This window comes from Lipophrys pholis (genome assembly GCF_963383615.2).
Source record: "Lipophrys pholis genome assembly, chromosome: 19".
NCBI lineage: Eukaryota > Metazoa > Chordata > Actinopteri > Blenniiformes > Blenniidae > Lipophrys > Lipophrys pholis.
The window spans coordinates 20,130,645-20,154,477 of NC_137647.1; the positions used below are offsets into that span (position 1 = coordinate 20,130,645).

General features: G+C 43.0%; 3 protein-coding genes across 8 annotated transcripts in view; all 3 read right to left on the reverse strand.

Annotated features, from left to right (window-relative positions):
* Positions 1 to 8,015, reverse strand: part of svilc (supervillin c) — a 37,740-nt gene extending 29,725 nt beyond the window's left edge. For 4 of the 6 annotated variants that reach the window (XM_080487945.1, XM_080487943.1, XM_080487944.1 and 1 more), the window contains exons 1-5: positions 7,912 to 8,015; positions 4,238 to 4,738; positions 2,179 to 2,307; positions 1,895 to 2,071; positions 958 to 992 (exon numbers count right to left, since the gene is read on the reverse strand). In XM_080487945.1, coding sequence (XP_080344071.1) covers positions 958 to 992; positions 1,895 to 2,071; positions 2,179 to 2,307; positions 4,238 to 4,518 — 622 coding nt within the window. In that variant the 5' untranslated portion in view covers positions 4,519 to 4,738; positions 7,912 to 8,015. Of the gene's footprint in view, positions 1 to 957; positions 993 to 1,894; positions 2,072 to 2,178; positions 2,308 to 4,237; positions 4,739 to 7,911 lie in introns of those variants that run through there. The other 2 variants (XM_080487947.1, XM_080487946.1) reach the window with 2 other exon arrangements.
* Positions 8,016 to 9,469: 1,454 nt separating this feature from the next.
* On the reverse strand, positions 9,470 to 14,287 carry cdk21 (cyclin-dependent kinase 21; the record flags this gene model as incomplete). Its single annotated transcript, XM_080487252.1, has 7 exons — positions 9,470 to 9,553; positions 11,110 to 11,254; positions 11,350 to 11,400; positions 11,492 to 11,601; positions 12,535 to 12,702; positions 12,771 to 12,903; positions 14,058 to 14,287. The coding sequence occupies 7 exons, from the start codon at positions 14,285 to 14,287 to the stop codon at positions 9,470 to 9,472; spliced, it is 921 nt and encodes a 306-aa protein (XP_080343378.1).
* Positions 14,288 to 16,001: 1,714 nt separating this feature from the next.
* On the reverse strand, positions 16,002 to 22,661 carry retsat.2 (retinol saturase, tandem duplicate 2). Its single transcript, XM_080488866.1, has 11 exons — positions 22,417 to 22,661; positions 20,927 to 21,109; positions 20,588 to 20,829; positions 19,352 to 19,553; positions 19,065 to 19,262; positions 18,852 to 18,971; positions 18,643 to 18,781; positions 17,821 to 17,930; positions 17,574 to 17,743; positions 16,586 to 16,745; positions 16,002 to 16,447 (listed from the first exon to the last, which is right to left on the reverse strand). Exons 1-11 carry the CDS (start codon positions 22,574 to 22,576, stop codon positions 16,299 to 16,301), a joined length of 1,833 nt encoding a protein of 610 aa, XP_080344992.1. The 5' UTR covers positions 22,577 to 22,661; the 3' UTR covers positions 16,002 to 16,298.
* Positions 22,662 to 23,833: the final 1,172 nt, after the last annotated feature.

Genomic DNA, 23,833 nt, shown 5'->3' on the forward strand with positions numbered 1-23,833 from the left:
ATGCATAAATGCACAACAATTCAAGAGCACTCCGTCATCAGGCAATTTTATATGTTATCTTATAGGTCGAATCTTGTATAACAATCCAAAATATAAAAAAAAAAAAAAAAAGTGTATAAGGACAATATGTTGAATTCTTAGATTGATTATAAACAAATTTTATAACATTTCGAGCTTGTTTAAATGAGAAAGAACTTTCTGTTTCCTGCGACTTTTCACTTGACTTAAATTCAAGGTCAAACACATTGAGGCTTGAAAAACGTGCAGTACCATTTCAAATGTTCTGTCAGATGGTTTGACTTGAAACTCAAATGTTTCCGACCACACTTTGCACCACAGCAGGGCTTTACGGCTTATATTCAACCTATAGGTTTAAATCTATTACATCGAGACAAATATATGGGCTGTTCATCCTGCCAATGCTTTAGATAATTGATAATATTGCCAATGTACTTCTTCCACCACAGACAATCGCAGAGGAGGCATTGCAATGACACAGCCTTAAACCAACAGTCCAAATGTCCAAATGGTAATAAAGGCTACTTGTTGCACATGCTGTGGGTATGTTTAAAAACCGGTGTAAATTCTCCAGAAGTCAATCTTTGCAGAGACTTGCTTGTAATCTTTTTATGGAGGGGGTCAAGCGGAGGCCTGACTTAGCATCGCTCCACTGTCCACGTGGTTTTTTTGGGGACATCAAGCTGTCGTCGCCGAGGAGATTAAACATTGTGAGCCTGCAAATAAAACCTGATTTATTCCTCGAGCTATTACAGTCGGATTTATGAAGCCAACTGTGCATTTTAACAGCTCAAGGCAAATACATTCCTATTAAATCTGAGTAACTCTGGAAAGGGTTTCTTAATCATTTAAAGTTTTGTTTGTTTTTTAATACCTGCAACAGAGAATCTCTATGTCCCACCACTATAATCTACCACAAGCAAAGCAAGAGAGTTTTACCTTTACCGTTCTCTTCTTCCTCTGCATCCACCAGCCTACCAGAGTAGAAAAAAAAAAAGATTTCAGGTGAAATATAATCTTCAGATCCTCTGCGTTCAGGTTAATATGAACACTGAAAGTCTTTCTCCTTCAGACAGTCCAAGACTTTGAGTTGCATTTGCATGTTTGGTAAAGCAGCCCTCCCGTGTCATGAAAGTAAACAAAGTCATGCAAACCACACAAGCTTTGTGTTTCTAGTTGCAGCACTTTCTTTCAGACTTTCTTTCATGCACTCCTTAAGGAGTTTATCTTCCCTTCTCACTCTCCATAGATTTATACATCAAAGTTACGTAATTCTCTTTCCCCTGCAGGATCTCCAACAGAGGAAATGGTCATTTTTGGACACTTTTTTTTATTTATTATTTTTGCCATTTAATGTCAATAGTTTTGCTTCTTGCTCTCTGTTCCATCCTTTTCCTTCACTACCACGTTATCCACCATCTCCGAGTTGTTTTCATTTCACATGTGCTTTGTCACGTGCAATTGTTGGGTTGTTCTCTATATCTTATTTATATATAAGGATCATAAGAGGGCTATATCGTAAATGGTTCCATATAAATTGCCATTGAAAACTTGACGTTACTTTTAGTAGCCAGACAATTTTGAAGGCTCGGCTGATAAAGTCCAAGTTATTTTTCCACTACAAACTACTACTACTACAAATGTGCTGAAGCCATCTGTCCCATTTCAGTGAACCCAAACTTCCCAGTCTGACTATATTCAGGTGTATGTACATCAGATACCCATGAAATGCAATGAGTTCAACATTGTTTTAATACGTAAATGCACAGCAAAACAAAGTTCACGGCAAAAAACCCGTCCGTTAGTAAAACCCAAACCAAGCGCTTCGTCAGTACGTTTACGTCCATTAGACACACCCACAGCAAACAGCCCCTACCCACTGCTCTCCTCCATCTCATTGGCAGTGATCGGCTGCGTCCTGAAGCGGTCGCTGGTCTTGCGACCGCCACCTGAACCGCCGGGAAGGTAGCGCCGCGTACGGCGGCGGCCTGCGTCCGGGCCCGGCTTCACAGCCAGGTCCAGAGAGGACGTGGCGCGCCCGCCTTCGGGGCAGCTACAGTACAGGGCAGGACAGCGAGGGGAGAAGAAAGACAAACACTATCACAGAGGCAGGAGGTCTGATCGGGGCGGACTGGAGTGCACACATGCAGGTCGCCCTACACTTTCTCTGGCTCCGTCTGCTGCAGGAGAGCGCTCCGTAACTGGCCCACCGACACCCGGGTGTGGAGCTGCGGGGCGTCAAGGTTCCCCTCCCCGGAGAGCATGCTGCCAGAGTCCTGGCAAACCTGCCTGAAGGGGGGGGGGGGGGGGGGGGGGAGGAAGTGAGGATACAGGACTGGGGAACACGGTGTCTCCTGCTCTCTCCAGAAACTAAGCAGAACGTCAATCAAAAGTGCGTCTCCAACAACTCCGTCAACTCACTTTGTTTCCGGGAGACAGAGACACAAGGAATATATTTATTCTGAATATTCAGCTGTGAGGAAGGGTTTTGTTGGTAATGCCGGCGGCGCTCAGACGACATGATGCAAAATGTGTTGACCCGATGCAAGAGAAGACTTAGACTGGCTTTTGAGGCTCCCTGCTGGGCCCACTGATTTAGACGTCTCGGTTTTAATTAGCAACAAAGGCCGGACAGCAACTGCTGAAGTCAAGGATCTGGTGCTGCTGAAAGGTCACTGCTGAGGTAGAAAGCCCTGGTGAACAATGAGCGCAGGGCTCGCCGAGACCCCTGCTGCCATTACAGCTTCCTGCTCTCCATTGTAAAGACAATCTGATATAGAACAACACTTCAAAACGGTTTTATCATACTGCTTTCTTCAGCTTTGCCACTCAGAATGAACATATCAGTCAATGCTTAAAAAAGCTGTTGGCAGTGCACAGTGTACACAGAGGAAAATATATAGTACAATAAATAAAATAACACAATGTTTGACTATATATACTAAAGAAAACTTTGGTTCAGGTAAACAAAACAAGGTACCAAACAAGGTAATTGGACATTTTAGACACTTTAACAAGATAAATCTTTGGTACGCTTGTGGTATTAAGAGTAATTGTCCAAAAACTAGTAGGATGAATCATTCTTCAAAAACAAGACAATAAACTGGTGACCTTTCTCTGGCTGAGCCTGACAAATCTCAATAAAGCATCTGTGGTATAAACATTCTATAGCATATTTTATGGTTTAAATAGTGGTGAAACCACAAGACCAAACAATAGTCATCTAAATGCAACTTAAAAAAATCATTTAATTAATTTAATTAAGCTTGAAATAAAAGTTCCTCACAGTATCTTACTTAAAAGATAAGTTTAATGAACCTTATATATATGTTCAAGCTCATTTTAACCTGGGCTGATCAATATTTTCAGAAAGGCAGGTTACATATCATTTCAAGATGAATTATAACATATATATATATATATATATCATTCAAATTCCAGTTGAATCTGCACAGATTAGGTATAATTACAACCCTCAGGTATGGAGAGCACAACCAGAACCTGGCCGGCCGCACTTTCTGAACCATTTACAATCAAAAGCTGTTGTAGTTACGGCTTTGGATACGACCTCTGTACATCTTGTGTGTAAACAATCAACACTGTCATTAGTTTTGTTTTGCTCATTTTATTGCCGTATCAAAGACGAATAATATTACACTGCACACAGCTACTGTTAGAATACTAACCTAATCCATTTCAGCCAAATACAAGCAGGATGTACTGATGTCAAAACAAAACGACCTGAAACATGTGACGAGTTGCGATCGGGACGTGTAACTGGAATAACCTGTCGTTTTATTTGTGGATCAACAAATGAGATCCTGATCACAGCTGTAGATTGAAGCTCAGGAGGGTGAAGTTCCACAGAAGCAAACAGTGTGCCGCATCAACAATGCAGCGTTGCCCAGCGGCTCTTCCAGTTTAAAAGACGTCCTTGAATTCTTTTCATCTCTTCAAAGAGGCTTCATCAGTCGGACTCGAGAGACTCGTGTATTGGAGCTGGTGAAGCCTCTCGGATGAGTTTGAACAAGTGCAGCTGATTTTTCTCTGATTAATAATCTAGAGACAGACAAACCCAACAGCTCAACCTCATCTTGGTTTTGGCAACAGAATTCATGATTGGGCATTAATGCCAAGACACTGGAGTGTTTAGTGTCTTCAGGGAGTTTTGTGGGCTGAAGACGATGTACTACAGTATTTGAACTGACCTACGACTCACCTTCTCGGGCAGTTGGGCTCCGTGGGGACGTCTGCTTCTAGTCCGTTTGTAACCTCCGGCGTTTTGCCGTTGACTCCTTCACAGAAGCCGTCCGAGTTCAGCGACCTTCTGTGGGACTTGGCTGCTGGCTCCTGACCCTCCTTAACGTCCGTCCTCACCCACTTCGAGGGAAGATCCTCCATGTTGCCATAGCGCTCAGCTATTTCCCGCCGCCTCTCGGCCTTGTACCGGGCAATCCGCTCCGCTCGGGGCTCCAGGACAGGGTTCTCCAAAGCATCCATGTCCCTCACAAAGATTCAGATGACTCCCTGTTCCGCAGATACTCGGAAAGCATTTAGTAACAAACAGTGGGCCGGCTGTGCTCGCTCCGCTTTTCAGCCAGGGCAAAACATGGAGACCAAACGTTGCCCCAGTGGAAATCAGGTTCCGTTGGATGTAAAGTCCTTCACCTGTCAACGGTGTGACGCCAGTCGGTTTCTCCTGGTGAGAGAGACGCTCCTCCTGGGAGATGGAAGAACAAACATCAATGGGCTATGGCAGCACACATACAACTCAAGCGTTCCTGTGAACTGCAATCCTGATCCCTGCTCATGAACAATACGTCATTAGGAAGATACACGCTGGAACATTGTGTGTGTAGAAGGAAACAAGAACAAGTGGAGGAATTTGAGTGAGTGGAACAAGTTGGAGGCTCAACAATTGTGTCAGGTTATCTCCTGCAGAGGTCGTTATCTATCGAATGTGGTCGAAGGAAGGAAAAACCTGAAACAGTGGGAAGGTGACCAAGACTCATTAATGCAGGACAACAGGTCTGATAGTGTCAGACACACACACACACACACAGTGTATGTTCCTACACATTATAGGGCATGATGCTGTGGCAGATCAGTGCAGAGTCACCACTTAACCCAACAAACACGTCTTTTTGAGTTTATCCACACGTGCTATTCAAGCCGCACAGAAAGGCTGTGAATCGAACGAGGGATTTCTCACAATGAGGCGAGAGTGCGAACCACTACACCATTATGTGGACCTACATTCATTGTAGATATTTATTTATTTTTTTTTTTTTTTACAAGCACAGCTGAGTTCATTGCCTTCTCTCATACTCTGGTCCATGTAAGATGACCTGTACCAGCCTGCAGTGCCACGCAGGAATCTCCCCTTGCACTGAAACTCAACACTGCTGCTCGGCTCGGCTCTCGCTCCAAACCTCGATGGCACAGCCTGCAGTAGTGCTGGTCTTTACTGGCAATCTGCAAGTAACTCCAGCTGGACAAGTGGCACCTACCATTTTATAACAAAGAGCACATAAATCTTTTTAAAATGGGCAAAATCAAAACTTTCTGCGGTTTCAAAATTTGTCATATTGACATATAGTGTCCAATTGGAGTCGTCACGTTCCCTAGCAACAAAAACACACATACAAGCTCTGAAAAAAGAGTCCCGGCTGACTCCATGGTTGCCAACAACACCGACACAACCTGAAGCTGTAAACCATGTATAAATAGTCCTGATGTGGCATGATTTTAAAAAGAGCGACTGAACCATCAGCTTGGCTCACAAATGTGGGACAGGGTGTGTGTGTGTGTGTGTGTGTGTGTGTGTGTGTGTGTGTGTGTGTGTGTGTGTGTGTGTGTGTGTGTGTGTGTGTGTGTGTGTGTGTGTGTGTGTGTGTGTGTGTGTGTGTGTGTGTGTGTGTGTGTGTGTGTGTGTGTGTGTCACAAATATGGACAGGCATAAATGTGTGTTTGCATATGCGTCTGTGTGCTTTCTAAAACTGTGCGCGTCAGCATTCCTGGAGCAGGAAGCACAATGGAGCCCGAACAAAGAGACGTGAGCCACAGACTTAGTACGGCAGATGGATGCGCTGGTGACAACGCAGCTCACAAAGTGAAAGTTCAAACTTTTACTTCGACTTTCATCAATTTCACTGCCGCTCTCAGACTGCCGGGAAGAAATGGGTATTAGATTGAGCACGACACAGCGAAAGAAAAATCCAGATTCCGTAAAAAAAGCAGCTGCGATCTGGTTTTCAGCTCTAGGAAATATCTACATGTCAAGTCATGTTGAATAAAGTCAAGGCTGTGTTTGCAAAAGTCGCGAGCTGGGGGGGTGCAAATCCTCAATTGCCAATGCAGAGGAGAACTTTAACAAGCTGAACTGATGATGCAGTGATCCAGGAAGTCTATTGCTGCTTTACAAAGTGTTGACAAGGGACATTCTGCCCACATGATCAGAAAAAGTCATACTGCAGACACCACAACAATCTAATCTCACCCACGCCACACTTCTTCATGTTTTGAGTGGGTTAAGTGTGGCCACGCTTGTGCAAAGAGCAAAAGTCATGTGACAAGCTGGAGGATTGTTGATTAGAAGGAGAAATGCCATCGAGGCTCAACGAGGGATCATGGGCTTCTAATCCTGCCACACTAGTTGACATAAAGCTGCAGGCTGAGCACACAGGACCAATGTTCTACCTCCTGTCAGGGATCATAAAAGCAATTGTAAAATTACATTTGAACAAAGAGTCTAAGGAAGTAAACAAAAGGGGGAAACTTGGTGATTTGAGGGATGGGTTCCAGACTGACATCCCTGACCTTCCTAATCTCACCTAAAGCCATGGCATCACAGACATGTGCCAAGTGTGTTTCTCCTGAAAACTTAAGTTTCCTACAATCATTTTAGAGTTTTAATTGTAGTAAAAGTACACATTATGCAACTGCAGGGACTCGGTGTCTAGCAGTAGCGCAGTAAACCAGATTAAAGTCCTGCCAAGAATAAGCCTTCACCCAATTACACCTGTCCTGCCGTGCTACCTGCACTAAAGCCCCCCATGGATCGCCATAATTCAAGGACAAATTCTCAGAGGCCTTTACTGCATGACTCTAATGGAGTCGTGTACATAATAAATCATGAATGTGGATAGTTTTACACAGCCCTGCATTGCATCGTGCAGGAGTGAAACATGGCCGTTTTTAATTGACATCAGCATCTCCAGACCTTTTAACTGATGTCTGCTGGTGCATTAGTGACATGTGGCTGCAGGGCTGAGGGGGAGAGAGGCTTTCTGTCAGCCTTGTTATGCTCCCACCATAATCCACCCATGAGCTGTAAGTGAGCTATACGTTAACGGATGTCTGCTCTATTTTTAAAAGATAAATCCCCATTAATTTGTCCAAGAAGATATTTAAAAGGATATCTGAATGTCTGACAGGTGCCTAAAGTAAACACCTTCACAATTGGTCAATTAAATAATGCTGAAATTATTTGAGGCAAGTTGAAACAACACAAAGTAAGTGTTACAGGAGCGTTGCTGGTAAATAATTCAAGTGACTTCGTGCGTAATGTGTGCGTAAAAACACCCCGAAAAACAAATTACCAATCAATTCTGTTAAAAAATAAAGAAATAAATACTTGACACGTCTAAATGAGTATTTTAACTCGTAGGGAGCACAAAGTAATTGAACGTCCACTATATCCACAATGTTTAGTACCCAGTGCGCAGCCGGAACTGCACAGGATCCACAGCAGCGGGTGCGCAACCGCAACAAGTTGTTCACTAAAACAACTGTGAGAAGAACACGTCACAAAGATCCACCTTTTACCGTGTTCCCTTGGGGGGAAAGAATTATTCATTTTTAAAAGAAATGAGGTATTTTATATTTACTTACATGCAGCGCGCGCCGTGCACCTCCCTCAGTGTCCGGGGACCTGCGGTCCCTCCCCGCCGAGCTTTCACTGCCGCCACTCGCTCCAAATGTAGTCACACGCGCTCGCAGCTGCGGGTGGTTCGCCGTATTAAGGGGGGAGTGTATAAATAGATGGACAAACCCCTGGGACGCGCCCCTGGCAGTGTACAGCAGGCAGCAGTCGATATGTCACACAGAAAGACGCGTCTGCCGTCGAGCTGGTGGTTTTACGCGTTTTAAAGAAGTCTCGAGGTCATTTGATGTCATGTCAACCGGTGACGACCGATTCATTATATAGTGTAGTGTATTGGAAAATGTGACAGTTAATTTACAGTACAGAAAAAAGATCAACTAATGATCTCAAACGTCCTTGGGTAAGTCCATCTTGAAGACATATCAGGGGAGAAGGAACGAATTCTATTCCTATTACTGTCATATTAATAATCAAGCTTATTTTTGATATCATACTTAAGTACAATTCAGTTTACACTATGTATTCCACTAAGCGTTGGTTTGTTTTACACCAGTAGCACTGATTAAACTAGTACAATGAAAGGTATGTATGCCTGAGTACAAATTTACATTATTCCCCCCAGTTATTATACCTTACATTTTACTGACCGAACCTCGACTGTTAACTGTCATATTAACCATCACAAAGCAACTGACTGCATTCAGCTTAAACACTTTTATATGAGGAATTTAGAACTGCCATAAAATTACCCAAAAAAAATCACTAAAGTTAAAATATATCCAAAAAATACCATTTTCAATATAAATCTAATTATTATTACTGTTTGTGATTATATGCATCTGGGACTGCTATTTACTTGATGACAATAAATATATGTTAAACTTTAATATAACTTTTTATTAGTTTACGTGATCAAAACATCGTCCTACAAAAACAGGTGTCCGACAGAGGAGCCCCACGGTACGTCTTGTTGCCAAACCTAACTCAACAGCGCCCCCTTCCTTTCACACCGTGAAACAGCAAGTCAAATGATCCTGGCATGTTTATGAGGCTTTAACTGTTCACACATGCAGTGGACATGCTGTTACATTCAAATGCAGGGACGTATGTTAGAAACACTTATTTATAGAAACGCTTCTCAGTGGAACAGTGAAACTCCAGTACAGAAATATCTCGTACAAACAAATAGAAAATCAGAATTACATCCTGAATCACACGTTGACAGAAACTTTTCAACTTCAAAGTGCTCGGTGTTTCTCAGATTTTCAGGGGAAAAAAACGAAGCAAAAACAAATCTCAAGTTCCAATGACACTTTGTGGGAATTCACACTTTTTAAATCGAACATAAATACAACAAATTCAGAAACAACACAGGCAATCCGTCCTGAAACGAAAACTCTTTTGTCCTTTATAACTTTTTGTGCCATGGCAGCCTCTCTTGAAGGAAGAGTAGAAAGTAATGCAGAGAGAATATTCTGGCAAAACGTGGGTTAAGTAACATGGCTGAGGTCAGACTGGAGACTCGCAGCAGCAGCAGTGGATGTTTTCCTCCTTCTCTCTTCCTCTTCAGTCTTCAGCGCAGTGGAAGAAAGGATGGGCCAGGGCTTCGGCGGCGGAGATGCGACGGCCCGGTCTGAACGCCAGACATTGCTGCAGGTGAGGAGACGGCACACCTTTGTCAACAGTTTAGAGGGAATTGCTGCTTCTGCTTTGTGTGATCACAGGCTCGGCACCGCTTCAATCATGTCACCTCTGGACTGGAAATTAGGACACTGCAATGTTTACTAAACTTACTTTAGTAAATAACGGCTGAAGAAAACGTGAGCATGATCTGGCTTTGGTTTATTGCAGGAGTCTGCGACCTGCGGCTCTAAAACCACAAGTAGCTCTTTAGCTCATCTGTAGTGGCTCAATGAAACTTTCACAAAAATACATGTAAACAAACATTTTATCTTATTTTTATTTTATTTGATCAGCAGAGTCTCATCTCTTAGCTAAACTTGACTGTATAGGTGTGGGCATTCTTGGACATAGATCAGTGTGAATATAATTTCATAAAATACAAATTTAATTATCTATATAGATTATCGATAATGGGTTTAAATATTTCCAGTATATGTGGATATATACTACTTTGCTCTGTTATGTTTGTTTGTTTTTTGTTTTTTTGTTGTTCCCACATGTCCGAAATAAACTTACATCAATACATGGATATGTACATGTATGAATATGTGTTTCAGTGTGCGTACGTGCGCGATCACAGGTTTTGACGTGTCTGAAATAGTAGATATATAAATAAATAAATAAATGTTAATATAAGTCACAACAACTAAAACGGGAAAAATACCCAAAACCACTAGAAATGGTAAAGAAAAAAAATATGCAAAAACAGCTTAAAAAGAAAACCTAAAAAAAATCATAAAAATGGGAGGAAAAAAAACACATGCAAAACTGCTTAAATAAGAGTAAAATGTTTAATAGAGTGAAATGTCAAAATTGCTTTTAAAAGGCTAAAAAAAAAATAAGAATAAAAAAAAATAATATGAAAACTGCTAAAATGAGTTAAAAAAAACAACTAAAATTGTAAAGAAATTTACCATCCTGAATTGTAACTGAAACTTCAAAAATGCAACTGAAGATACAGTTTATACATTAAAATTATATTTGAAACTTTTTAAGCTGCGTTTGCCTCATTTTAAAGGTTAAACGCGTTTTTCGGCTCCTCACATATATTTTGGTGGAAAGTCACAAAAAACGGCTCTTTTGGCCGTAAAGGCTGCAGACCTGGAGTTTATTGCCTCATACGTGTGAAACTAATAACTTCTCACTAAGTTTGTTGATTATTACGAAGGCGGCAAAACTTTCGATCGTCACTACCAGAGGGTCAAACAGTTCTAAAGTACATCTACAACAAGGACTTAAGTCAAATATGGCAGCTTGTCCAGTGAAAAAATGATTGTATTTGCGTATATTTTTAACCTGGAAATAAACTAAATAATGTTGTTATATGGTTTTAGTAACCGGTTTCTACTGATTACAGTAAGTAGTTATAATCACTAAACTCCTTGTTAAACTGTAATGAAGCACTAATTTCCCCGTAACTGTCATGCAGTGATACTGATTTATAAAATGTCAAATGACCTCAACTTGCACCTTCGATTGCCAGATTTAAGATGAAGTGAAACCACGAATACAAACGTGCTCACAGACAGCAGGTCGTTCTCCTCTGGCAGCAGGTTGGGCAGCAGGTTGGGCAGCAGGTTGCTGCCGGAGCCTTCGGGTTGCCAGGAGAGGAAGTAGGAGATGGCGGTGTCCTCGGGCCAGTCCTCCTCGCTGGGTAAACCCATCACCCTGATCAGGAGGAAAACAAAGGAGCACACAGAACAACCGGGAAATCAAAACGCACTACAGGGGAAAAACATTTAACCCCTCCTCCCTCCACTCACTGGAAGATTCTCTGCAGCTGCTGCACCTCGGTGTATCCCTGGAACAGCGGCCTGCGGGACGACGACGAGGTTCCATCAGAGACATTCACGGCAGCGTCGGGTCGACGTTCACGCTTACAAACACAGACCGAAACGTCCTCACCTCAAGAGGAAGAGCTCGGCGAAGATGCAGCCGACGCTCCACATGTCCACCGGGGACATGTAGCCGGAGTTCAGCAGCACCTCGGGAGCCCGGTACCACAGCGTCACCACCTGAGCCCACCAAGGAACAAGAACGAGGCTGACACAGTCCCCAAAAACACCTCGTGTCGAGACTCTCTCTCCAGATTTAGATCGTCATAAGGACTTTATGTAACTCAGAGTAGTGTGTGCATATTAGATTATGTTCCGTGTCGACATACCTACAAAGACTTATTGAATATATCACCTGCTATTCTCAGTCAGTAAAACTGAGGTTTTCTCTTCAAACCAGGTCTTATCAACGTGCTTTCATGTTGTCAGTAATCAGATTACAGTGCATCTTAGTGTTATTAAGACTTTACAGACCAGGATCTCTGACAAGTCTAAACCCGGGGCAAAGAAAACCCAGAGTCGTGGATAAATCTGTCACTGCAGGAAGGCGAAAGTACTTATTATCAATATATCGTCCATGTTGAAATTGTAGCATGTGTAACATGAGCCTCTCTAGTATTAATGCACACGAGGACCATGAGATCATGAGACCAGGAGACGTCAGGATTTCACAACGATCACAAGCAGTTTGGTAACTTTGCTGTTGTGGCTCATTTCTCCTTTGTGCTTCATTTTAATGAATTTTGTTCTGATAATGGATCAGAATTGTTGAATTAGTTAATTCCACTACTGAAAGCACATTGAATAGTGCAACGTTAAATGTAATTTATTACAGTTCAGTCCGGCTTCTTGTGACATGTTGACGTCACAATGACGGTAAACGTCTGCAGCCTGAATACGCACACAGATTTACGCAAACACAAAATGAAGTACGCACTCACTAATCTCATTCCAAACATAAACATGCACACAAGTAGAGCTATTGAGACATAGAAATATATCACATAGAGCTGACTGGGTTGGAGAAGAGGGAAAAGAGGAGTTTTGACCTCAGAATGAGGGATAAAGTGCTCATCAGAGGAGCGGCGGAGCAGCTGGTGCTGCTTTACGTACACCCGGGGTGAGGGCGATGTTGAAGGTGTAGATCCGAGCCAGTCCGAAGTCTGCGATCTTCACCTCCCCCCTGCTGCTGACCAGCACGTTCTCCGGCTTCAAGTCGCGGTGCAGCACCAGGTTGGTGTGGAGGAAGTCCAGTCCTCGCAGCAGCTGCTGCATCACGTCCTGAGAGCACGCCGGCCGTTACTACCGTGGAATTAACGTCAAATAAAGACCAGGCTGCCAGTTCGCACCTTGATGGAGTGGCGGCTGAGGCCGGAGGCGGGGACTTTGGAGAGGTAGGTGGACAAGTCCTGGTCGATGTACTCCAGCACCAGAGTGATGTCCAGACTTCTGCCCACTGGAACCACGGAGGTGTCCAACAGCCTGCACGGCACACAAAGACACATGGAGACGCGGGACGGACATCGAAATGACAAAATACTCACAGTGGAAGTTAAGGAATGGAAGAGAGACGATCGAAGATGAGAGGAGAGCTTTAAATTGTAGAGTGGACGTAAGATTCATTCATTCATCACAAAGCCAACATGTTTTCGAGGGTACTGCATTAGGTCAATACTAGTTTAGGGAATTTTCGTCATGTCGTAAAAACTTTTAAAATGTTTTACCCCGAGAACTATAACTGATATAAACAAGGTTGGCTATTTAGACCTCTGGAACTTCTGTCGTTTTGTTTATTTGCCGTTTACTTTTAATTTTAAATGAAATATGATTATTCCAGATAAAGGGGCAGAGTATTTATGTTAGTTAGTGCTGCAACTAATGGTTAATCATTGATTAATCTGTCCATTATTTTCTCAATTAATTGATTATTAATCAGTGGTTTTGTCGGTAAAACATCAGAAAATGGGAGAAAAATGTTGATCGCCGTTTTTTCAACGCCAAAGTTGACGCCCTCAAATGTCTTGTTACGTTCAAAACACAATAATATTCAGTTAACGGTCCGAAGAGGACTGAAAAACCTGAAAATATTCACATTTCAGAAGCTTAAATCAGAGAATCTAGTTTTTATTTTTATAGTCCCTTTATTAAAGGTGAGTCTTTACAATTATTAGATTTTACAAGATTAATAGATCAAACAATTAATAGATTATCAAAATAGTCTGCGGTTAATTCAATAATTAATAAATTGATTATTAAATTAATCCCTGCAACTCTAAAAATAATCTTCCTTCATCTCCCTTTTATTCAGCTATTCGAAAACTTTTGTTATGTGTTGTTTTTACACTTAAATCAACAAATAAGTACATAAACTCATGACACAAATATTGGAAGTCAATTGAAAAAAATGAAAACACCCTTTAAATTAAATTACAAGTGAAAAATAAACTCAGGATGTGCTTATTGGAACCGATTCTGCGGCATCTACATCATCACGTACATTAATCAAACAATATTCGTGGATACATGTCTTTCATTATGTATTTGCAGAGCAGTTTATTGTGCGTGTTGATAAATAAATGTACTATTGTTAATCCCTCATTTGAAAACCATCAGATTAACTGTGCAGCAGAGCCTACTGGACGATGTTGGGGTGGTTAAACTGTCCCATCTTGCGCAGCAGCGCCACCTCCCGGAGGATGACCGCAGGGATCCCGGTCTCGAACGTGTCTCCACGGACGTTGAACTTCTTCACCGCCAGGGGGCGCTGGTTGTCGCCGACCTCCCGGGCCTTGTAGACCTTCCCATGTGTTCCTTTCCCCAACTCGGCGAGCAGCTCGTAGCGCGAGGCCTCGGCGATGTGCAGCATCGTTTCCTCCTGAAAAAGGCTCTTTTATTTATTTATTTTTTTAATAAAATACATTAAAACAAACTCAAATTTACGTAAACTCCCTGATGTGACTTTATAGTCAGCACGCTTGGTAATCAAAGTATCTAATAGCCTTGAGAGTTATTGATTATTATTATTATTATTTAACAGGTAATTCTCACCTGTGGAGATAAAAACGTACCTGTAATATGAACCACGTGTTGCCTGTATTTATCTTCACGGATCTCTGGGGGTCTGGCCTCTTCCCAAGGATGATCTGTCTTCACTCGTGTCAGTAGCAGACAGAAATGATGGGGAATAATCACACCCCTTTTATTCGCCAACTAATCAGAAAGCTCGAATTTGTCATTCGCAAAGCCCACCGGGCAGCACGTGGCCAGCTGCTGTCCGTCAGCACGTGCTGCGTTCAGGTGTAGAGATAAAACACAAATGTCTCTAAACATGTGGCCCAAACAACAACAAAATATTGCTAAACCAAACACGACTACACTGTAATCTGCCTGAGGACTGAGAAAGTAAATCGTCATAGTTGTGTGCAAATGTTTACAAGCAGCTTATATTGATGACCATTACCTGAACAAAGGTGCACCTTAAATATATAGACATTTTGCTGGAATGAGAAATCGAAATTTGCTGAGCATGAATGCACATTATATAGTGCAATGTCTATTATGGCAGTTCTGTCACTCGTTTGCAAAATGTTAATATGTTGGTAACATCATAATATATCTGTGCAAACATACAGTATAAGTATGCACTTGCAATATATATATATATATATATATATATATATATATATATATATATATATATATATATATATATATATATATATATATATATATATATATATATATATAAATAATAGGGTCATAAATAAAAACACACGGGAGAAAACAAGGGAAAATAAGAACTTCTTATGCCAAGAATGAGGAAAAAAATCTTAAAACACTGACACATGGCCATGTTCTGGCCACATGGTGGTGTCGCCATGAGCACTCTGTAATACCAGGGCCTGAAATCTTCTGGAGTCTGCATGTTCTGCCTGTGCCTGGATTTCTTTCCAGTTGAAAAACTTGCATGTAAGGTGCAACTGTCAACCCATTTGCCCTGCGATGGACTGGGGACCTGTGCAGGGTGCAGCCTGCCTTCAGCCAGAGTTAGCCGGGACCCAGACGCTCGTGAAGCTTAACGGGAGGAAGCGGTGTAGAAGGTGGATGAATGAAGAGGAAGGTGCAGAAGCTTCACACGGATGGACAAGGTCAGAGCGTCGAGAGACCACATCAGTGCAGCCGTATGATGCCGAGTCCTCTGCTGCTTTTCAGCTCCAGGTCAACGTCTCCAAGGTTTCAGAGTTTCTTCCGTTTGTCTGCTGACGGGCTGCATGAAGACTCTGTGCTGGTTTCCTGAATCATCTCCAGGAACACGAGCAGAGGCTCCGTGCTGGATCCCGACATGATGAACGGGCCTGGCTCTACTTTATTAAAAACCTTTTTAAATCAGTATCACATTTTAATCTAATTGGCATATTTCAGTATTTATCTAAAAACAATGAGCGTGTTTATAGTAAAGCGGTGATTGGATTTTTAAGTAGTTTCTTAAAGGAAGCGCAGACATTCCATTAAAACAAATGGCTGAGGAGCCAAATCAATAGTTCACCTTTTGAGAGAAATCTTTAAAAAACCACACCTGTAGAGCCATAAGCACTTTAATGTTTACACCTTTTATTTGTTCTGTTAAGAGGTTGAACTGTAACAAACTACAATCCAACCTATAGTCAGGCAAATGAAAAGGCACCAATGCATGAAATGTCACATCAAACAACAAAAGTTCATCGTAATCCCGACAGTGTGAGGGATCGCGTCAAAAAACAGCCGTCATCAATGAGCACGTTCCACTTTCTTCACGCGTCATTGGATTGTTAGTGACGTTAGATCCAACTGCCCGACTCACAGCAGCGTCGTTCCAGTTCCTGAGTGCCGTTAAACAGCTACTCTCCTTTTAGTTTATCGTTCATGAATTTGGTTCTCTTTGCCAGTCCGATGGCGTCCAGGTGGAGGTTGCGGTCCAGGATGGCGGAGCCGCAGCAGAGCGCCCCGGCGAGGGCGCCGGCGAAGCCGCACAGAAACACGTCCTGACCTGCGAGAGGAAAACACACACACACACACACACACACACACACACACACACACACACACACACACACACACACACACAGAGCGTGAGAGGACGGCCTTGCCTCTCGGTCTCAGCGCGCTCAGGCGGCGTCACACCGACCTGTCAGGTAGAGGTTCTTCAGGGGCGTCTGAGGCCGAACTGTGGCGTTCAGCTCGGGGGTGAACCGGGCGACGCCGTGATCCGCGCCGTAGATCTCGCCTTTAGGGGTGCCAATGTAGTGCGTGTTTGTGATAGGGGTGCCAGCATCGGCATACTCGATCTGCAGAAAGACAACAGGCTATTAGTTCACAAGATCTCACAAAAGAGTAAAAAGGCTAAATAATAACAACAATAATAATAATTAGCCCATCTGACGTTTCAGAATTGGGCAAGATGATCAAATCCATCACATTCTGACATTTGAAAAATATATATTAATAAATTATGTGGAATTTTGCTATAACAATTCTTGAAATTATTATTTTCATAATTATTTTAGTTCATAAGATGTCACAAAAGTGAAAAGGCTTAATAATAATAATAATAATAATAATAATAATAATTAAAAAAAATAATAATAATAATAATAATAATACAATTTTGACTTTATCATGTCAAAAAGATCGCTCTGAATTAATTTCTCCTCTCCTCTGCCCTCAGCGTACCAATCACCATCATTTAAGAATGGGCGGGTCATTTTCCATGAGATCTGATTGGTCAGGGGGCGGAGCTTTGACTTCTTATCCAGAACATAAACCTGCTCAGGAGCAGGTTAGACATTCAGTGTACATTCAGCTACAGGGGTGATTTATCCCGGTGAGGAGTGAGCGAGCGTCGTAGTACGGAAAACCCAGGGTTAATCCTTGAAGTTATCTCAATAAGAGAAAATCCAGCGTCGTACTACAGACCTCTGGTACAACAAAACCTAGTTTTCCTTTGTATGCTCTGAAGTAGTCAGAATTAGATTTGCACGTCTCAAAGTAAAACAAAACAGGACACTTCCTGTAATATACAGCACTCTGGTTATAATGTACTGTCACGTACTGAACTTCTTCAAAACAAACAATATTCAGCTCCTGAGTACAGCGGACGGATTAAAAGTCTTCACCTTGTCTCTTGTGATCTTGGGGAAAATGTCCAGGACCACCCCAACAGCCGTGTCGATGAACGACTGCTTCAGCTCTTTGTAGTCGGGACCTCTGTTGGTCACCTTTCCATCCTTCCACTCCTCAAACCAGGAATAGTTGGCGAAGCTGACCAGACTCAGAGTGGACTTTCCTGACGTGACGGGAAGAGGAGGTGTTGGGGAGAAGCTGAACAAGAAGCCCGACGCGGGGTCAGAGTGTTGGACCCACCTGGTGATCTCTCCTCCCAGGTGGGATCTTTAGCCGACGGGGAGGCCACAAAGAGCAGGGGGATTTTTTTACAAGACTCCTCCCGCTCTCCATTCAAATATTCCTCCACCCTTTCAAAAGAAAACAAAGTTCATGGTGAATTTATATTCCTAACAGCACGAAGCTGAAGCTGACAGTGTCGAAAACATTGTGTGAAACATTTTGTGGCTTTTTGGTTGTTTGTTTCCAAAGAAACAGTTTGGGAGAGAACTGTACCTTTACTATACCATCATCTGGATCACATGCAGAAACAATTCTTACAAACACAAGTTACTACACGATGAAGAGAGACCGTTCAAATCTTTATATTGTGCACGTCTGTGTGGTTGTATTACAGAAACACAGCACCAGCATTTCGTTATGTATCCTGATTGTTAAGATACTTAAAAAAATTACAGTCATAAGTTTTTAAATCCCGCCTCAGAACACACCTTTACCCTTTGTGGCTATAAAACCAGGTTTTGTAATAAGGTGCATTACATTTTATTGTGTTATATTGCATTTTTACTTCAGTTTTTAAAGTAGCGTGTATTATTTCTGTATTTAGTTTTTCTTGTTTGATTTTATTTTGGCGAGGAAGACTGCGTCGGACGCACTGATACTTGTTTGCACTAAATCGTTGTTATTTAAAGGTTTGACGCCTCTGCTCTTCCCAAAGTGTACCTGACACGCTTCCACTGGAGTCCAGTGGTCAGTCCACATAAGCTTTTCAACATTTAGTGTTTTTGCCGTGGCGGGAATCACAATCAGCCGCTCGGTGCAGGTAAAAGCGGGACAACATACAGCTCATCAAAGTTGTTTTCAGAGAAGATCCAGTAGTTGTCCGCCTTCAGGCCCAGCTCCTCTTTGGTGCCATTCAGACCGAGGAAGATGCTCAGACCACCTTCGCCGTACTTCATCATGCCCAGCTGTTTCTGGATCGCTGCGGGTCAGGTGAGTCTCATCAGACTGGACTTACAATGCTTAAAGCTTGCAGTCGCGGTTTTGCTCACCTGGCATGGCCTGGAGCTCTTTGGGCAGCAGCTTCTGGTAGGTGTTGAAGATGCCGGCGTTGGAAATGACCATCGGGGCACGGATATGTACTTCCTCCTGGCCTTTCATGACGCTCACGCCTGAAACCAGAGGAAAGAAAAACAAAAAACAGCAACATTAGAAAGAATACAGCGAAGCGTGACGACCGCGGCATCCGAGGTGGCCACACCCACCACAGGCCTCCTTGGCATCGTTGAATAAGATGCGGTTGACAGGGGCTCGGACCAAAACAGCGCCCCCTGCCTGCTCGATGATGGGGATCATGTGGTAGGCGATCTCACTCGCCCCGCCTTTCGGGTACCAGGCACCGTTCAGGTAATGAGTGGTCAGCAGGCTGTGCATGGCGAAGCTGGAGTCTCTTGGTGCGTTTCCTGCGGATCGGAGACGGACACACAACCTGTGAGCAGCCTGCAGCGGGACGAAGAGCAAGGGCGCCGGGCGGGCCGCCGCGGGGTCCTACCATAGGTCCCAAAGATGTAGGCGAAGACGGCTCTGAGGTCCTTGTTGTCCGTCAGCTCATTGACAACCTCCGTCAGGCTGCGGGGGGCCATTTTGAAGAAGAAGGACAGATGCTTGGCGAGCCCGGAGTAGGCCAGGAATTTGGCCAGGGGGGCGGGACAAAGCTTCAACAGAGCCAAGAGCCAAATACCACGTCCACATTTCTGAGGAGAAAACGGCAGCCACACATGACGGCTACAGAAGACGGACACACACACCTGAAGTGGAGTAAGTGGAATATTATAACTGTAAAACTCAGTGCAGATAGATTCCCTTCTTTCTTGAGTCTGGTTGCTCAAGCACTAATTCTGACATCGCTTTTAGTGGCAGTGTTTTGATTCCTGTTTTATGAAACATTAATGTATAATTAGATTGTTTTCTTTAATTCAGCCATCAGTACCTTGTTTACAGGTTAAAATTGCCTTCCCGTGTCAGTGAGTTCTTCTTTGGAGGAAATAGCTAAATCCTAGTAGTATTCCTACCGAGCAACTGAAGGGGAAAAGTACTAATTCTCTTTTTTATGAAGGCTTCTTTGTTTGAGGGGCAGGGTTACTGTTGATAGTCAGGCGCCTTAAGGAAACTGTTTGGGGGGGGGGGCTGATGTTACTCGTGAAGGAATTACAATAACTTAGTTTTTAATTACATCTAAATGACACAATAAATGCAGATGGACTGGTTTCTAGTATTGCACTCGATTGCGATATACCAAATCCTGACTCCTGCTCCACGATAAGAATTGTAGCCCCAAGTTGTTGGCAAGTGGAAATATTGTCCTTAAAAATAGCTGAAATGTTGCATCAGCTTTTAAAAAAATACAAAAATGACTAACTATTCCTGTTTGGATTGTTTCATTTCGACATTCTTGCAAATCATGATCTATAAAAAGAAACGCACATTGGGGAAAAAAAGATGCAGTGGTGGAAAGATAAAGTGGCAATTCCTTATCGGTGTGATAAAGAAAATCTGCTGTTGCAGCTAAAGCCTGTAACTCTGACCTTTTAACTTGGCAGCCGGTCAGGCAATAGCAGTGACAATATCAACGGGAATCTGGATAGTGATGATTATCTGTGCTAAAGTGCAACTCTTGGACACGTAGGGCAGTGGGAGTAAAGGCATCTGCATGTTGGACAGTGATCACAGTGGGGTGGGAATCGACAATTTTCAGTGTTAAAGATGTAGTTGCAGGCAAGTTACCGACCTTGACCAGCCTCATGTACTCATCGATGGCCTTTTCCTCTCCGGGGAAACACTTTTTCAGCTCCTCGGGGAAGCGAGTCCTGCCGCTGTAGATGGGGTACTGCCGGCGGTTTTCCGGCGGCCCCAACACAACCTGGTCGAACGGGTTCTCCAGAGGCTCCCACTGCAGCTGTCCATTAGTCATCTGGTCCAGCATGCAGCGGAACGGCTTATGGTCAAGCAGGTCGCCAATGTAGTGGATTCCTGCAGGAAAAAAAAAAAAAAAAACACAGCAGGGTTTTATGTCTGCTAAAACTGACAGATGTACGAAGAAAGCGGATACACAGCCTATCCAACTCACCAACATCGAACTCGAAGCCCTTCTCCGTGAACGTGTGGCAGCATCCTCCGGCCCGATCGTGCTGCTCCAGAACCAACACCTTCTTTCCAACTTTGGCGAGCAGCACGGCGAGCCCAAGCCCGCCGATCCCGCTGCCAATGATGATGGCGTCTAAGTTGTCTGGTACTTTACTGGTCAGGAAACCTGAAGACGGCGACAGGAAAGCAGCACAATACTTACAACATGTGAAAGGACTTGATCCAGATGATAGAAAATTACTAAATAAATAAATAAGTACTCCATTACTACATCTTCTTCTGTGTGTGTGTGTGTGTGTGTGTGTGTGTGTGTGTGTGTGTGTGTGTGTGTGTGTGTGTGTGTGTGTGTGTGTGTGTTCATATATGTATACAGTGTATGTGTGTATATATTTATTATGTCTTCTATAGCAGATGACATTCTTACTGTATATATATTTTTTTTCCAATACAGAAAGATAACTATATAATTTCACTATCCAATATTGGAGAAGGAGTAGGATTAAATAAGTTTTACTTCTTCCTACCCCTTTTCAGGCATTTAATTAGGTATAAGATGTATGTATGCGTGTATGTTTATAAGAATGTGTGCGTAAACTCAACCATAAAATGTATTGTAATGTAATTACTTAAGGTATTAATGTATTTTGTCTGAATATATCTTTATATAAATATAAATGTATTTATTTATATCATCAATAAGGAGTGTATACATATGTGTGTATATGGAGTATATAGATATAGCTACGTCGGTGTACATATGTGATTGCACACATGTTTGAAATGTCAAATGCCTGAAACGAATCATCGGTTGAGATTAAAAAAGAAAAAAACATCTGATTTGGTGAAATATTTTGATTTCCATACCACACAAAGTAAAATCATAAATCATAACATTAAAAATGGTTCAAAATGTAAAAATATTCCAGTTTCTGTGCAATAAATCTAAACCATTTGGAAATGTCGCTGTTATAATTAAACTATAAATGAACACCAAAATTCTTGTTTGTTTCTTTTAAATGCAACTGCATTTTTCCTATTTGGGGGGTTTTGCGACTGTTCCACTGTGTTCGTATCAAGACAAAGTTTAAAAGATAAAGAGGTTCAATCATGAAGCACTATTCATGGGAATGGTATTGACCTTCAATTACAGCTATTATAGTTACATCTCATGGACAGGAAAATTAAATGACACTCAGCAACATTAATTAACGAAATGCAATAAAAAATAAAGACTTTAAAACTGTTTTAATTGATTTGCAGAAGACGGAATAATAATATTTTGATATTTGACACATCGTTGCCTGGCAGCGGGCAATGAAATAATACTAATACATCACATGTTTAGTTTCCTGCAAAGTCACTAACTTTATAAATGACTCAGCAGCCTACAATTTCAGTCATTTTCAAACTAGTTTTCCTGAGAAAAAGTGAAGTTTGACGTGATGTGATGCGAACAGGGTCATTTTAACTCACCTTGCTTCAGCACTTTGTTTTTCTCCTTCTTGTCGAAAACCTTCTTCTTCAGCGGTTCACGAGTGTCCGTCTCGAAGGGATTCGGTCCGGAGGAGCGGAAGACATATTTTAATATAACCGTGGCCAGAACCACAGCAAGAGCTGCCACAATGAGCCACATTGTGTCAGATTTTCTGCTCCGACATGTGAAGAAATGGACGATCCAGTTCAACGAGAAGTCCACTTCCCCGTTCAAGAAGCCCCGCCCACATAACGAGGCAGGAAAACTGAACCAATCAGAGCGTTCGTCGGATAGCGCTGACATCGTTTCGACCAATCAGCGTCAGGTTTACTCAGCGCGACGCCTTGTTTGCAGTAAGAATGTCTGTTGTGTTGCATAACGAGAAGCAACCTTTGACTTCTCCACAATAAAGAAGTAACTTTATATTTATAAACGTATTAAAAAAAAAAAAAAAAAAAAAAAAAAAAAAAAAAGTCATCACACGCTTTGCTCTTTCGTGTAATGACTTGCTGGACCTTTCTGGTCTTTTGGGGATATGAGGTCTGTTGCGTTTGTCAGGACACGAGGGATGGTGGCTGTGGCACCATGCAGCTCCTCCAGGAAAGTCCTGTGGGTGATGTGAGCTTCTCCTGTTTGTTGCTGCAAAGTGCCTTGTGAAGGAGGAAGATGTTTGTGGCAGAGATGTTCATGAGATGATGGAACAGTTCATCTCCCCCTCCACTCCAGTATCTCCTGCCTTATCTTCCTCCCTCTCTCCAGCCTCTCCCTCCTCTCTGGCTCCTGCATCTCCCTCCTCTTGCTTCTGCCTCTCCCTGCTCTTTCTTCTGCTTCTCCCTCTTCTGTCTGTCCTTCCTTTCCCTCTTCTGTCTTTCAGTCCACTCTCTGGCCTGCTTCTTTAGTCTCTCGTGTCTCTCCTTCTTCTCTTGCAACAGCCTCTCCCTCAACTCCTGTATCTCCTGCCCCTCCCTCGCTCCTCTCTCTCTCCTGCCTCTCTCCCTCTCTCCCTCGACTGTCTCTCTCCCTCCCTCCTCTCGCCGTTTTGCCTCTGTCACCACTCCTGGAGCTCCTGCCTCACCCTCTTCTCTCTCTCCAGCCTCTCCCTCTCCTCTCTCCTGCCTCTCTCCCACGCTCTTCTCTCGCTTCTGCTTGTCCCTGCCTCTCGCCCTCCCTCCTCTCTTTCTCCTGCTTCTCGCTCTCTTGCCTCCCTCCCTCTCTCCCTCTCCCGTCGCTCTCCCTCCCTCCTCTCGCCCTCCCGCCTCTCCCACCACTGCTGTATCTCCAGCCTCTCCCTCCTCTCTTGCTCCAGCCTCTCCCTCCTCTCTTGCAGGAGAGGCAGCAGGAGCCTCTCCCTCCTCTTCCTTCTGCCTCTCCCCTCTTCCCCTCCACTCTCTTAGAATCCACTCTCTTGCCTCCCTC

What these genes read in the sequence shown, in the direction of transcription:
- retsat.2 (XM_080488866.1), bottom strand. Translation starts at nt 22,576, where the DNA reads ATGTGGCTCATTGTGGCAGCTCTTGCTGTGGTTCTGGCCACGGTTATA. An exon ending in CGATGCCAAGGAGGCCTGTG is followed by an intron (nt 18,972 to 19,064) that starts GTGGGTGTGGCC and finishes CTCTGGTTTCAG; the next exon opens with GCGTGAGCGTCATGAAAGGC. An exon ending in CTGGGAGGAGAGATCACCAG is followed by an intron (nt 17,744 to 17,820) that starts GTGGGTCCAACA and finishes CCGTCACGTCAG; the next exon opens with GAAAGTCCACTCTGAGTCTG.